The 15,613-nt window shown below is 34.1% G+C and overlaps 2 protein-coding genes across 5 annotated transcripts in view; one reads left to right on the forward strand and one right to left on the reverse strand.

Moving 5' to 3' along the window:
• The window catches only part of RASA1 (RAS p21 protein activator 1), a 114,691-nt gene extending 105,878 nt beyond the window's left edge, over positions 1-8,813 (forward strand). The window contains exons 21-25 of the mRNA XM_070412299.1: positions 715-782; positions 2,158-2,246; positions 3,776-3,853; positions 6,582-6,716; positions 7,742-8,813. Of these exons, the coding sequence (XP_070268400.1) occupies positions 715-782; positions 2,158-2,246; positions 3,776-3,853; positions 6,582-6,716; positions 7,742-7,825 (454 nt within the window). The 3' untranslated portion in view covers positions 7,826-8,813. The remainder of the gene's footprint in view (positions 1-714; positions 783-2,157; positions 2,247-3,775; positions 3,854-6,581; positions 6,717-7,741) is intronic.
• Positions 1-15,613, reverse strand: part of CCNH (cyclin H) — a 90,944-nt gene that overhangs the window by 51,080 nt on the left and 24,251 nt on the right. For 2 of the 4 annotated variants that reach the window (XR_011471194.1, XR_011471193.1), the window contains exons 7-9: positions 14,639-14,750; positions 11,476-11,551; positions 9,436-10,836 (exon numbers count right to left, since the gene is read on the reverse strand). Coding sequence is in view for 2 of the 4 variants with exons in the window: in XM_070412297.1 (XP_070268398.1) it covers positions 11,434-11,551; positions 14,639-14,750 (230 nt within the window). In the remaining 2 variants the exon portion in view is untranslated. Of the gene's footprint in view, positions 1-6,307; positions 10,837-11,418; positions 11,552-14,638; positions 14,751-15,613 lie in introns of those variants that run through there. The other 2 variants (XM_070412298.1, XM_070412297.1) reach the window with 2 other exon arrangements.

The following is a 15,613-nucleotide window of genomic DNA, read 5'->3' on the forward strand; positions in this document are numbered from 1 at the left end:
CTTATCAACTGAATCAATAGAATGAACTTGACTTATGTCAGACTTTACTGGGTTGTTCTGTTTAAATACAGAAAGAAAATTGAGAGAATGTAAGTTTTAATACCTTTCAGAACTATGTATCCATATAAAGGTTTATTTGTGCTCCTGTAATTTTTCCAGAAATTCTTAGTGTTTTTAAGGACACTGCTTTCTCAAATTAAATTAAAAATGTACTACTAGCTTGGAATAAATAAACAGTAGCCAAGATAGTAAGTACTATAAATATAATTTAAATCTGCCCAACATAAACATAAAATTCCAAAATTGGGAAAAGTGAGTATGTATATATATATATTTTTTAATATATTTTATTGATTTTTTTTACAGAGAGGAAGGGAGAGGGATAGAGAGTTAGAAACATCTATGAGAGAGAAACATCAATCAGCTGCCTCCTGCACACTCCCTACTGAGGATGTGCCTGCAACCAAGGTACATGCCCTTGACCAGAATCGAACCTGGGACCCTTCAGTCCGAAGGCCAACGCTTTATCCACTGAGCCAAACCGGTTAGGGCAAGGATATATATGTTCTTAAAGTAAGACACTGTTAGCTATTTTCTTAAAGCTCTGTTTGTGGTTCCCTATATTAGTTCAAAGTTCATGGTTCTATGAGTATTACAAATTTTTATTTTTTTAATATAGTAGTTTTCTAAAAAAATTTATTTCCTCCCATTCAGTGGTTTTGTTTTTCTTCGACTTATCTGTCCTGCCATCCTGAATCCACGGATGTTTAACATCATCTCAGGTAATCAATTTTTGATACATTTTTAAATTAAAAAATTAGAATAAAACTTCATTCTATTTAATGAGGTTACATGGTTTCTCTTTACCTTTTCTTGCCATTTTGTTTCTTTTACCCTTCTCATCTAATGAAGCCAGAGATGGCATGATTAGATACATACTGCTTTTTTCCCCATTTCTACTTGTGTCTCAAACTCTTATTACAGTGCCTTTTTCCTATCTGCATCTTGTCCTTTTCATGCCGGGGAGAAGAGCTTTCTGTGTGCTATAGTTGCAGTAGTGCTGTGTGAATATTTAAAGTGGCTCTTTAGAGATTTTCCATTAGGAATTTCTTATCACCAGTTATATAATGTTTATCAGCCGTTTTTTAATTCCAATAAACCAGATTCAGTTTTGCTTATTACCTGTATGTCCATTATGTAATGACTTGCAGATGTTGTACGTGATATTTGTGACTCAATGTAATAATGAGCCATTATTAGAATAAGGAGTCTGGACCATTTTTATCTTAAGATTTAAAGCTTAAAGTTGTATTAAAAATATTTAGGATTATCTTAATTTTTACCTTTATAGCCACCCAATTTCTGTTATTGTCTTCTATCATTACTAAAATGGTTAAATCTATGGTCTATTAAAATTTAAGGGTTTAGAATTCTTTTGGAGAGATTTACTTATCTGAATGTTGGCCTCTGAACCACTAGGCAATACTATCTATAGTTTATAGCTTGAGATACAAAGAGTAAAATCTAGTAAAATCAGGCATTCATACACCCTATAGGTTTTTACTATTAAATTTTAGTAATTATCTTGTTTCAGGGCTTATATTTAATAGGTACTTTTCATTTACATCCTACTATGTATATTCTATAAAGAATTGTTTCCTGACTAATCTTTAACATATTTTAACAGTTTATGAAATTGCATGTTTTTCTCTTAAAAATAGAGCAGGGGTTATCCCAGACTGAGCTTTACAGTGAATTATTTGGTCAGTGGGCAGTTGGAGCGGAGAATTGCTCGGAATGCAAATTGCTAACCTGAGTGGGTTGAAATTAGCTTTGTGAATTGTCACGGAGGTTGTATAGAGTGACAGGTTTTGTTTGTTTTAAGAAAATAAAGCTTCGAGGTATTCTGAAACATTCATTTGTTGGGAATTGCTGAGCTGCAAAACTAGAAGCACTGATAAGTGCTTCAACGTTTTCCCCTTTTACTCAAGTTTTTTTGAATTGTAGAGGTCACATATTTTCAAAAAAAATGAGTTCTGAATGGGAGAACATTAGTATTTTAACAAGAAAGAAATATTAATGTCCTAAATTTATAATGGTCTTACCCGGAAGTACTTTTGGAGTTGGTCTCATTAGCTCTGCCCAATTCTCTTATAGATTCCCCATCTCCTATTGCTGCAAGAACACTGATATTAGTGGCTAAGTCTGTCCAGAACTTAGCTAATCTTGTGGAGTTTGGAGCCAAGGTAAAAACATTTTTATTCTTTAAAATATTCATGAATGAAACTTGACATAAAATCATAAAATATAGCTTAAGTAAATGTACAATAATGGGTAGTTCATAAAGAGAATTTATATTTTTGTTGATATGTTATTTTAAAAACTGTTTTGTTTAGATTTTACATTGTAAATAATGGGATTTTTAAGACCACTATTCTAGCCATTATAGAAAACTATATTTTCAATTTTCAGTATAGAAAACTGTATCTTCAATCAGTCAGCATATGTTAAATGCTTGCCAACCCATCTTTAAAAATTTATTTCACAATAAACATTCACTATAAATTTTAAAACTTGGACGAACTTTTAAAACACCCATGTGTGATCCCATGACTGAAGACTGTTAATATTAATATCATAAGGATCATACTATATCACCTGCTGTCATCATAATGTAACAAACTTGCTGTACCTGAAAATATTTAACTTTTATTGTGCTTAATGATTATATAGTATGCCACCATTTAGATAGATGTTAAATAGTTCTCTAATAGCTATTTAGATGGCTTCCAATTTGGCACTGTCATAAATATTGCTGTAACAAGTGTCTATATGTCTTTCCTTCCAAACTCATCCAGTTATTATCTTTCTTTTTAAAAAAATATATTTTATTTATTTTTTACAGAGAGGAAGGGAGAGGTATAGAGAGTTAGAAACATCGATCAGCTGCCTCCTGCACACTCCCCCCCGGGGATGTGCCCGCAACCAAGGCACATGCCCTTGACCGGAATTGAACCTGGGACCCTTGAGTCCGCAGGCCGATGCTCTATCCACTGAGCCAAACCGGTTAGGGCCAGTTATTATCTTAAACTAACTTTGGAATAAAATTACAAGACTTTTTGCTCCCCACAGCTTTGATGAAAAATAGGCATAATGATACTTTGGTGTTTCATTACTCTTACAGAAATTGAATGATTTTTCATGTTTATTTCTTGGAATTAATGAGGTCTTTATCTCATCTCCTTATTGAACTTATTGATTTTAAAAGTGCTTGAGTTAATACTAACCTCCTATTTTACAACATAGCATATAAGATTTTAGTATGAAGAGCAGTTTGTATGTCTGGCTTAGTTTTTGGATTTATCTAAGTCATACATATTTTCCTATTATAGTCCTTAGCACACTGTATTTTAATTCCCTACATTTTCGGCTAGATTCTACCCTCAGGATTGGACCCATGTTTGTCTTGGTGCTTGACAAATAATGGTTTCTTAGAAGTTATTTTTGAATGAATTACATATGAGCAGTTTGTATCTGCTAGGCTATGTGTTCTGATTTGTTCTCATTCCAGAATTTATTTTTTCATTTAAAAATTCCAGTTCACTAGTATAACTGTTTGCTTGTATCAGAATGAAAATATTGTCACTGTGAACATGTATTGCTACTGATGGATACAGATATATAAGAATTCTTACTACATGTATGTTTTGTTATATAGATCAGACAGTGTTCGTTTTTGATGCATATAAAGTGAGTTTTTTGTTTATATTTTTAGGAACCCTATATGGAAGGTGTCAATCCTTTCATCAAAAGTAACAAACATCGTATGATCATGTTTTTAGATGAACTTGGGGTATGTATATAACTTTTTAAGTACTTTGAGACCTATAATTAATATAGCTGAGAGTAAACTCATTTTGGCAACAAACTTTTAAAGAGATTTTCTATCCAGAACTAAAAAAACTGCATACTTTTATTTACCTTCTTAAACAAAATATTTTGACTATAGTTTTAACCATTTATTCTTAGACTAAATGATTTATACCAAGCATACATTATTGGGGCTTTTGGATTTGTGTCATTTTCTAGTTTTTCTTTCATTATTCTATTAGTTGTTTCACCTTACTATTGTGACATTCTTTTGCTACTTTTAAGTAAATGGACTGGAGAATGAATATTCTTATGGCTTTCTAGGAATAATATACATGGATTTGGAGTTATACTTCAGTTAGTACGACTACCTATACCTTACTTGGGCCTTTATAAGTAAAATAGTGATTATGAAATTAAGAATGGGGGTTTTAAAGAAAATAATTTCTAAGACCCTGGATTTCTTATTCTTAGTACAATTTAGTTATAAATTTTCAGATACTGACTCAATTTAAAATCAAATAAATGTATTTGCTATTCAGTTCATATATATAGAAACCAAAAGGGAACATATACATGTGAATTTAGACATGGTATTAGGGAATGCTACAGTAGGAAAGTGAGATGCTCATATTCTGCCTTAACGCATTCAAATTCAGTTAAAACAGAAGAACAACTACACCACTGTGCAGTCAAACCTATCAGGACTGCTTGTGGGCCCCTAGTTTTCAATTTCAGGTATAAAAAAAATACTGTAGAAATGACCTATGCTGTAAATAATTTCTTATGAAACAAAGGAGGGCAAATAATTGTGTTCATCATGTTTCCATATGTGACCTGGTAAGTTTTGAAGATAGAAGTACTTCTAGTTTCTAAGAAATCTAGCTGGTCAGTGGTTGAAAATAATATTTAAGCAGCTGTGTGAAAACTGTTTATCCAATATTTAAGGCTAGCTCATTTTATCTTAAGCCACATTTCTAGGTTTTCAGATTCATGGTTGGAACTCCATTTTCCATAATCATAATTATCTACAGTTCAGCTTTCTCTACCACTTTCCTAGTAATGCCACATGTGTAGTCTAGCCTTTCAAATTGCTTAGAATCCCAGTGTTCTAATACTCTTCCATTCCTTTTCTTCCTGTATAAATCAAATTTAACTTTCAAGACTCACCTCAAATCTCTCCTTCAGGAAGGCTTTGCTGAGCCCTAAAAAACTGAAATTCCTTTTGCATGTCTGTGATATAAAATTCTGTATTGCTATGATCAGTTTAGTTTTGTCATATCAACTAGACTGTAAGCTCTCTCAGGGCAAATACTAGTGTCTTTCATTACTGAGTCATTTAATAAATAAGAATGAATTATATTCTAATTATTTCTTTATACTATAGTAAACAGTGTTTTGCAGTATTTAGGAATTGTATAGCAAATATTGTTACCATTCTAGAGCCCATGTCATATTTTATTCTGAGGCTGAGGCTCAAAATATCAGTATTTAGTGTTAATAAAGTACTATCAATGTCCTATAGTGACTGTTACTTTACGAACCTTATCTGAAGTATCATAATTAACACTGATCATATTCACACATTAGCAAGTGTTCTGGGAATAATCCACAGATAATTAACTATAGGCTTGACATTCTTCTCACATATGCTGATAAATTTAGACAAACTATGATATCTTAACCCTTTGCACTCCGAACCATTCTGGACATTGGCTACCAGCTACTCGACGCTACTTTGCGGCGGAAACGTGCATTTACAGACCCTCGTATTATTTAGTATAATTTTGGAACCAAGTAACGTATTATAATGATATTGGACTTATATGAATTGGGTGACATCAAGGAATGTATATTTGCAAAAAAAACAATATTTTATTGTTTATAATTTTGTACAGTATGGTAAGTTTTGTAACACTCCCCAATATGCATTGCAGGCTGATTAGTGCATGTTTGACAGTAATAAGTGGTTTGACGCCTGCCACCAGGTGTTTTCCTGTTAGAATACACAATGCAGTCCCGTTTTCTTTGTCCCACATCGGGAATATGTAGTTTATTGTTTAATCCGACACAAAACCCGCTGACATTTCTTGCATATATCTTAGTAATTTTACGATATTTTGATTTAATTTCTTGTGCCATTTCAAGATAAAACTTCAGGGAATCATGCATGTCTCAAAAAGTTGCGTTGAAATAACTCAATTCCCCGTAATCACTAATAAACTGCAATGTCCCCTGAGAGGGGACATCCGAGTGATATGCTAGAATTCCGATGTCTCCTGAGAGGGGACAGCGGAGTGCAAAGGGTTAATAATGAGATTCAGTCTGAAAGGAATTTTAAGTTTAGGTTGCATTTAATCCATATTAGCAACCAATACAGTACTTACGTTTTTTGGCATGCGTTCCACATTTAAAAACAAAACAAAAAAAACCTCTATAAAGTTCATGAAACCCGTTTATTTAGAATAGCAATAATAATGCACAGTGTTCAGCCATGCTGTGGAAGAAAATGGTTTTGATGTGAATACCAAGATCACAAAATCTATGTTTAGCGAAATTAGCACTGAATATTACATTCCAATAAGTCCTTAGGATTTTAACAGAAATTTAAAAGGATATTATGTGCTAATTCTGTTATAACCAATTAGGATGTTTTCAGAAGAAATTTTAAGATTTATATTTCTAAATGCAGTTTTATGATTTCCTTAAAGAATGTACCTGAACTTCCGGACACTACAGAGCATTCTAGGACTGACCTCTCCCGTGATTTAGCAGCATTGCATGAGATTTGTGTGGCCCATTCAGATGAACTGAGAACGCTCAGTAATGAGCGTGGTGCACAGCAGGTAGGTTTTTGCCAGTCTTCATTAACAATGTTTCATTAACAGTTACGATTCTCTGAGAGGTAATAAGTAGCTGAGTTATGGTCAGCATTTTTATCAGTTATATTTACATTTTAAAGAATGAACCATAATCCCAGTAAGGCTCTCAGCAGACAGGAATAATTGGCTCAGGGTATGTATTTTTGATACTGCAAAATGTCAAATCTTGCTGTTTTATATAAATTAATGTTAACTCTACAGAAAAAATGATACATACACTTCAGTGGCATGTGTGAAAATGGGAAATGAGCTAAGAAGTCAGCAGTGATGTGGCTTTGTCTCTCACACACCGTACACGGGCAAGTGATTCACAAACAGAATTATTCAGGAAGTTTGATAAAAAATATTTCAAGCTCCAGATCCAGAAATTCTAGATGTGACATTGGAAACTGTGATTTCTAATAAGCTCTTCCAGATTAGGACACTACATTGGCCAACCATTTGTCAGGGACCTTATAGGAAAAAGGACTGAGTTTTCTTCAATCTGAGATTCTAAAATCAAAGTTTAAGATAATAATCTGGCTCATTAAGGTTCTAATCACTTTAGAAACTTGGGTAGAGTATGTACCATGGGCCTACTAATATGCCCATGGCATGCATAATGTGTCCTTGCTATACTGGGGCTAGGTTTATTATTACTTAAATCTTTATTGGAGGATTTGGCCCAATTAAAACTTTGTAAGACAGGTAAAGGTGTTATTTGTTTTAATTTTAAGCCAAATATAATCATGATTCTTTAAAGTAATCACTATGCTACAAGCTGATTGCCCTTATGTGATCTTATTGGGCTTAAGATGTATCATTCATAAATCTGTGTTCTGGACTAAGATATGAGAATGCCAAACACACGAATGAATTTATAGTCACTTTAGTGTACAAAAAGTCTAACTTAACCAAAATATTATGACTAAATCTACTCAGAAATTTTCACAAGTTACCAAGCTTTCATTCATTTACTAATTATTTTCATACCGTTTTTCCTTGTCTAGCATGTACTGAAAAAGCTTCTGGCTATAACAGAACTGCTTCAACAAAAACAAAACCAGTATACAAAAACCAATGATGTCAGGTAGCAGCCTTCACCCAAGTGTCTGCATGGATTCAGCATGCCAACATGGTAATTCACATCAGTATGTCTCCTTTGCTCTTGCCAAAAAATAGCACACCTTTCCACATTCCAGTGATGTGTGAGCTATGCAAACAAAACCCTAGATTCTGCTGGTGGATAATTGTACCAGCAGCTTTGTAAGCTATCTGTGCAGGATATTTGCACTTTTTCCACATATGGAATCAATCTTTACCAACCTCTGAGCCTTGGTGTACAGATCACCTTTCATACAACATATGACTGTACTTTGAGAATATATTTTCAATACATCCAATTGCCAAAGTTTTGCTGTCTCTTGGGAAAAGAACTATGAAATCAACTGACAAGAAAAAGCATTCTCTGTCAACAAGTGAGTACAACTGGATTGCATACTGTTCTTACTGTAACTTCTTCCTGATTAGGAATATGACCGTTTGACTGTTATTTGTTACAGTTTCCAGAATTTGCCATTATAATAGGAACAACCTTTGCTGTATACTTTTTTTTTAAATACTGTGCTACTTCTCTTGCTAGAACTGTTGAAAGAAAATATAGATGGAACTATTGCTCATCAGCTTTATTTTTTAAACATACCACTTATTTGTTCAAACTGTATTTAGATCTCATAATGCTTTTGTTAAATGTTTACAACAGTAAATAGTTTAAATTCAATAAATATTGGTCATTGTACTGATCGATGCATGTTACCCAAACATTTTAGACTACCAATTTCTTTTGTGTTAAAAAAACACCTAGAATGCTTTTTGTTGAAAGTATTCAAGTATTCATTAATTCCAAATTGATTATGCAAACAACCTCATGAGTCACTTAACAGCTATCCATCTTTGAACTTCTGACTACTTGTTGTATCTGCTGGGTATTTAGTTTGTATAGTTTTATTTGCTTCTGTATGTGTATCTTTGTGAAGTATTCACAAGGGTTAAGTTAAAATAAAACCAAGGGATATTAACTAATTGATTACTTCTGTCTAAATACAGGTAAGCATTTAATTTAATTTCTTCTTTGTTTAGAAACAGTTCAAATTTAGTATTAAAGCAAGGCCCAAAGAGAAGATGAACCTTCAGGTCATTTTTTTTGCTAATGGTCTCTTTAGAAGGATCATATTAATTCATTCACTCCTATAATTGTATAGGGGATAGGTATTAAGCAGCATATCAAAAGTGGATGAGACAGGAACCAAGGGAGATTATTAGGAAAATCATTTCCCACACTAAAATTTCCTAAAGGCCTATATTCCAAGTGCACCATTTTATTCTATCCCCCTGATTAAAATGTAGGGAAAAAGTGTTAAATATGAGAGTTTAAAAGATTTCTGTGGAGGCAGCTAGCCCTGGTATAGCTATAATCACAGTTGAATAATGACAGAAAACTCAGCATACCCTGTACTATACCTTTTATTAATGTCAACTCAGTTCCACTTTTTCTCTGTATCATATTACTTTCCTTTCCCTCCCTCCTGCTTTTCAGCTGGATCACCACAGTAGTATCCAACTTGGTCTCCTTCCAAAAACCTAGTGCTAGGCAGTTTGGTTCCCTCCCAGTCTCTTAAGCTACAATAGGAAACTTGTTATTTACCTTTGCAGGCCTTGCAGTAACTAGCTGGTCAATGATGAAATAAAACCTCTAAAACTGGGTAGGAAAATTTGAAATAAATGTGGACCTTGCTTTGATGCCAGTTTAGTGACCTAAAAGAGAAACAAGGTATTGGTGAACAGCTTGGAGTTCTGGCTAGAGCCTAGCAGCACTGGTACTTAACCTGGCCTGGAGGACTGTCAATTTGGGCTCCTCCACTTTTGTAAGTCACACTTCATGAATTTTATTCCTTTCATTCTAAAAATAAACCAAAAAAGCTCATACCTAAAATGAAAGGAATTATTAAAGAGAAGAATACATGTGCAGTAAATATTGTGTTCAAATACTAAGATGTAATTAAAATGGTACCTACACTCCTATAGAATGGATACACTGACAATGAGGAAAGGTATGTATCCATAAAACAGATTCAGGGCAGTTGAGTCTCTCAGAATTCCTTCAACCCAGTTTTCCAGAAGAAATCTGACAAACATCCATAATTTGGTTCCAACTTAGAAACTGAATAGTAAGATTACAATTAATAATTAAACAAATGCTATTAATAGCCAACATTTATTGAACACTTAGTATACAGAGGCATTATTTTCCCCTGGGGAAAAAATAGGCACAGAGCTTTAGTAATTTGCCCAAAGTGGAGGTAGCCATGATTCACACCAAAGTAATCTGGTGCTAAAGTCTGTGCATTTATATCTACTTCTTTCTATTTAAAATAAATTTCTAGAATAATATACTTAATCTGAAAATTTTCTACTAACTGTAACACATTTATATGGTAATCTAACAGGTTAATTATAAAACTGAACATACAATTTGCTGCTACCCAACCTTTAGGTTTTTAATCTAGACAACTACTAAAGACTGCCTGTTTGATTTCTTTTTAAGAAAACCATTTGGAGATATTTTCAGTTAACTAACTGAGGAAAAAAATACCTGGGTCACTAGCTTTCATACATTCTGTAGTTAAGTGGTAACATAGCTAAGTACATCAGATGGCATTTGAGAAACCACATATAATGGTGCCTTTTTTCACAAGGGATGTTTGCTTATTTGCCTATGTTGTTTTAAACAAAATGCAATAAGTTACAGCTTTGGCTACTATAGGAAGACTAATTTGATTATTAGTCATGGGGGTGGGGGTCAGATTATCCAAACCAGGTGCTATTCTGGGTCCTTTGAACATACCTTATTTTACATCAAGCTACCCTGGAAGGAAAAACTTTCAAATAAATAAAGTTTACTGTACTTTGATGCTTTCACATTATTTCATTTTTAAAGAAATTTAAATGCCAGATATGCTTCATCCTTCTGTTGATTTGTTAGCATTGACAAATCAATTTCAAATGGTTAGAGAGAATCTACCAGGTCATCATCAGTCCATTCTTCCTAAGAAGGAAAGAAGATGCAATAAGGATAACGTTATATTGAAGCATAACCAATATTGTTAACCTCCTTGCCTCCCTTTATGAAAATGTTCTTTTAATATGCTGATTACAGAAGGTAGATAAATCAGGAATATTTATAGTTAGTTGTTTATAGGCATGGTCCCACAGACTACTCTGATGACAGGACAAAGGTTATAGTTCTGACCTTCTGCCTCTGATTATTCATTTATATCTGACTTGCCAGGTTACAATTTCTTTTTAAGGACAGGAGAAGAATCCTTGGAGACTAAAAATGTATAGCATGTATGTCTATCCCTGCTGCTTTTAATGACCATAGGAAGGATTCTTCAGCAAGTAACTATTATACTGCTTCAGAACACACTAAGGCAGAAGTGAGAAAAATCTCTAATAATGGACCATGTACATGGAGGAGGATGCAAAAAAGTATGAATGCTTTCTAATACACACACACACATCTATATATATACACACACACACATCTATATATATATATAGATGTGTGTGTGTACACACACACACACACACACACACACACACAATGCTTGCACTCTGGAAGAATCAAATCTTAATAGTATGGTCATACCAGAATGCACAAATGCACAATAAGAATAATAGATACCTTTGGAGAACATACCTCCTCATGTTTGGATTTCTTTGAGACATAATCATCATCTTCATAGCCTTTCCTCTTCTTCCTATAATTAGGCAACCATCAAGAAGCAATGTAATAAACGGCAACATAGTCTTGCTAATTTATTTTATAGTTATATGAAACACATTTTCTGAAACAAAGCCTGGATACATGGAAAGAGATGACGAATTATAAAGACAGTATCTTTCAAATTAATCCTTAAATTCAATGTAATTCTAATTAAAACCCTAATAAAATTTTTCATGGAACTCATCAAGTCTAAATCTGAAAAAGAAGTAAGTGTGGGGACTGTATCACAGTTCTCATCAAAACATCATACATAAAAGCTATGATAACTAAAAGTGTGGTATTAGCAAATACTATAACAGATCAACACATTTCGTACCGCTCAGGAGTTTTCTTGTTTCGCGCGCCATCTGTTAAGGACCGCTCACGAGTGTTCTCGTTTTTCACGCCCATGGAAAAAGGAGCGAATCTAGATACTTAGGTAAATTTTGTTTGGTCCCTCTTCATAGAGGAAAATGTTTTACGCAGTACCATATGTTAAAAAAGTACTAGGAACTTTAATTGTTTAATTGTTTTTGTAAATAAAAATGTTATAATTATTGAAAAACAACACCTAAAGTGCATTATGATCTGTAGTTATGATGATTTAAATAATGTGCAGTTTGTCCAAAAATGTGCGGTCCCTGGAGTATGTCTTAGAGATTTCTATGCGGTACGCAATGTGTTAAAATGGTTAGATAGGTAAAACAACTATATATAGGAATTTAATCTGTAATAAGGCAAATTATGAAATATTTAAAAATGGCTGTTACAACAGGTTATTTGAAAATATGAGATTTCTACCTCAGATCATTCACAATTCTAAACGTTTTTAACAGCTGAAAAGGCAAACTAGGTTAAGAAAAGGTATTTAGATATAAAAGCATAACGCAAATGATAAATTTCCTTACATGTCACAAAGTGAAAGAAACAACAGAAGAAAAATAGGTGTATAATAAGTATATAAAATATAGATCTACAAATCAAGAAAGTAACACCAGAAAATTGAGCAAGGGTTTTAAATAAGCAATATAGAAGAAATACAAATGACTGTTAAACATACAAATGTTAATGCCTCAGAGTAATAGGAGAAAGGCAAATTAAAATACTAATTTTTTTTTCATCCAGACAAGGAAGAGTTAAAGATACTATTAAAAGTTGTATTATATGTGTGAAAACATCGATAAAAAGAGAAAAACTTTATTTCATACACTAATACAGGAGAAAAGGCTGGCAAAGGTGAACACTGTAAGTTACCTCTGAGGACGAAACGGGGGTTTCGCTTTTGGTCAAAGAGAATTTTGGTTTACCTGTACTGATTGACTGACTTACATAATGATGATATAGACGAAAACAAATATTTTATCCTAAAGTAGTGCTTACAAGTGTGGTCCATTAACCATTTCCAGTGTGCAATAAATACAGAAACTGAGCGTGTGTTTAGAAACTTTTATAGAAATTTGATAAATTATGACTATGAAATCTAATAAAATTTAAGCTTGTATTATATGTCTTTTTTACTCATTTTTTAGTAATTTGTTATATTTTATAAACATATAGGTCTGTAATGAATTAAAAACAACAACAGTCCTTTACAGTTTGAGAAGCACCCTTCAAGTCCACATAGAAATGTAGAATCTGCTTAGCACAGTACAAAGTGGGTGGTAAATTTGAGTAAGATGTAAACTCTGGCAATTATGAATTTTAGGCTATGGTCCATTCAATTAACTAGCTAGAAGGGTAAGATTAATAAATTCTATTGTTTAATCCAGAGGTTGAAAAATTTTGTTTTGAAGGGACAGATAGTAGATATATTATGCCTTGTAGGCTATAACCATCAGTTTCTGCCTCAAATACCCAACGCTTCTTCTATAGTGTGAAAACAGCCATAGACAGTATGAAAACTAAGTGTGTAGTTACGTTCCAATAAAACTATTTCTAAAAACAGGTAGTAGGGCTGGATTTGGCCCATGGGCTATATAGTTTGCCAAGCCATAGTTTAAGCCCATTTCAAATCTCTTGTAAAAAGAAAATTACCAGTGCCGCAATTCAGTAATCCCCCCTATCTATGGGGGATGGGTGGGGGAAATTGTTCCAAGACCCCCAGTGGATGCCTGAAATTGCAGACAGTACCAAACTATAGATATTGTTTTTTCTATAGATACAAACCTATGATAAAGTTTAATTCTAAATTAGACACAGTAAGAGATTAACAATCTATAATAATAAAAGCATAATATGCTAATTATACCAGACAGCCAAACCTTCCAGACAAAGCCAGGGCTGCAAACCGCCGTGGGAGGGCTGAGCCCCTTGCATGAATTTTGTGCATTGGGCCTTTAGTAACTAATAAAATGTAATAACATACTGTAATAAGTTATGCAGTCTCTCAAATTACCTTATTGTACTGTACATACAGTGTGGATATGCTGGACAAAAAGATGATTCACGTCCCAGGTGGAACAGAGTGAGACATTGCATGATTTCATCATACTACTCAGAATAGTACACAATTTTAAAATTTATGAATTATTTCTGGAATTTTTCATTTAATATTTTTAGACCACAGTGGACTATTTTCACTCATTGAAGTCAACATTCTTTTCTTCTCTGTAATCATTCCTGTTAGTTACCAATGAAACCCAGGAGTGAAATCAACCAATTGTAAGTTCTATGCTAAGCCACAGTTTACAGTTTTTCTATTCCTATAACCTGACCAGATTCTCAACTGTTTAAACTCCTAAAAGATTACATTTATGTAGATCCTTCAATTTGCAAAGCATAAGGATCCTGAATATGGTGATTTCCACATACAGCCTACAACTCACTGAGAGACATTATGGGTATTCTTTATGGCTGCAAAAAAAGGTCTAACAGCACATTTTACTATCGGTTCCATCTTTAATATAGTTTACCTCTGAAAGAAAATATGCCATTTCCCTACCTAGAGTAGTTAAAATAAGTTTGGAACAGTACACTTGGTCCTCAGACAAGATCTTAAACCTGCAAAAAATCCAAAAATTAAAAGGGCAAGAAGTTCAGGGAGTCCCATCTATTTTTGAATAACACTCTCCCAACTACTTACGTAATTACGTTAAGTGCAAGCTCAGCAGAATGACATCTCTCCAACTTCTGCTTCAAAACAGCAACTTCTTCAGGTCTCGGTGGTTCATATTTCTTTACCAAGTTTCTCATGCCTATGCGGAGAAAAAAATAAGCCCATATAATAAAAGCCTAATATGCAAATTTTCAACTGGGAGTTCCACTGCTCGCTATGACGTATGCTGACTACCAGGGGGCAGCACGGAATGTGTGGGTGCCAGCAGTGGGCGGCAGTGAAGGTACTACTGGCTCCGATGACAGCGGGACTGCGGCAGGATGGTGGAGTAGGTGAGCTGGCGGCACTAGGCCAAGGTGGGTGGGAGCAGGGGCTCAATCGCCCTGCAGACGGTGACAGGCAGGGGGCCCAGCCCCAACTGATCGCCCCACAGGTGGGATGGTGGAGCAGGTGAGGGGGGGGGCGGTGACAGGCCACAGCGGGGTGCCAGGCGGGGCTGCAAGCCTGGGAGCACAAGCTGGGGCCCAATCCCTGCAGGCCACCCCGAGGGACCCCACCCAGGCAAGAATTCGTGCACTGGGCCTCTAGTACTAGATAATAAGCCTTGTTCTCATAAGGTAGTAGAATATTTTTCACATTGTTATGGAACAACAAAACACTCTTGAAATGATGTTGATGTGATTCTCCTTTTCAGGATTTGTACTCTGCATTATAATATAATGAACACCATACTTCTAGCTCAAATAATTATAGCTGCCAGCACTTATGCTATATTACATATAGCATAAAGATAAGCATGCCCTACAATATAGTATTTTTTTCAAATCCTATTGTGCTCAGTTTTAAAGCTTTTTATAGTAATTCCTTCATGATTTAGTCAACATCTTTCCCTGACACCAACCATATTCATAACATTCTATCCTGGGTCAAGAGTGTACTTATTAACAAAGGAAACCATCTATAATCTATAATAATCAATAATAACAAAAGCATTATATACTA

This window comes from Myotis yumanensis, unplaced genomic scaffold, assembly GCF_028538775.1.
Source record: "Myotis yumanensis isolate MYYU_CA2020_CCGP unplaced genomic scaffold, mMyoYum1.0.hap1 SCAF_4, whole genome shotgun sequence".
Taxonomy (NCBI): domain Eukaryota; kingdom Metazoa; phylum Chordata; class Mammalia; order Chiroptera; family Vespertilionidae; genus Myotis; species Myotis yumanensis.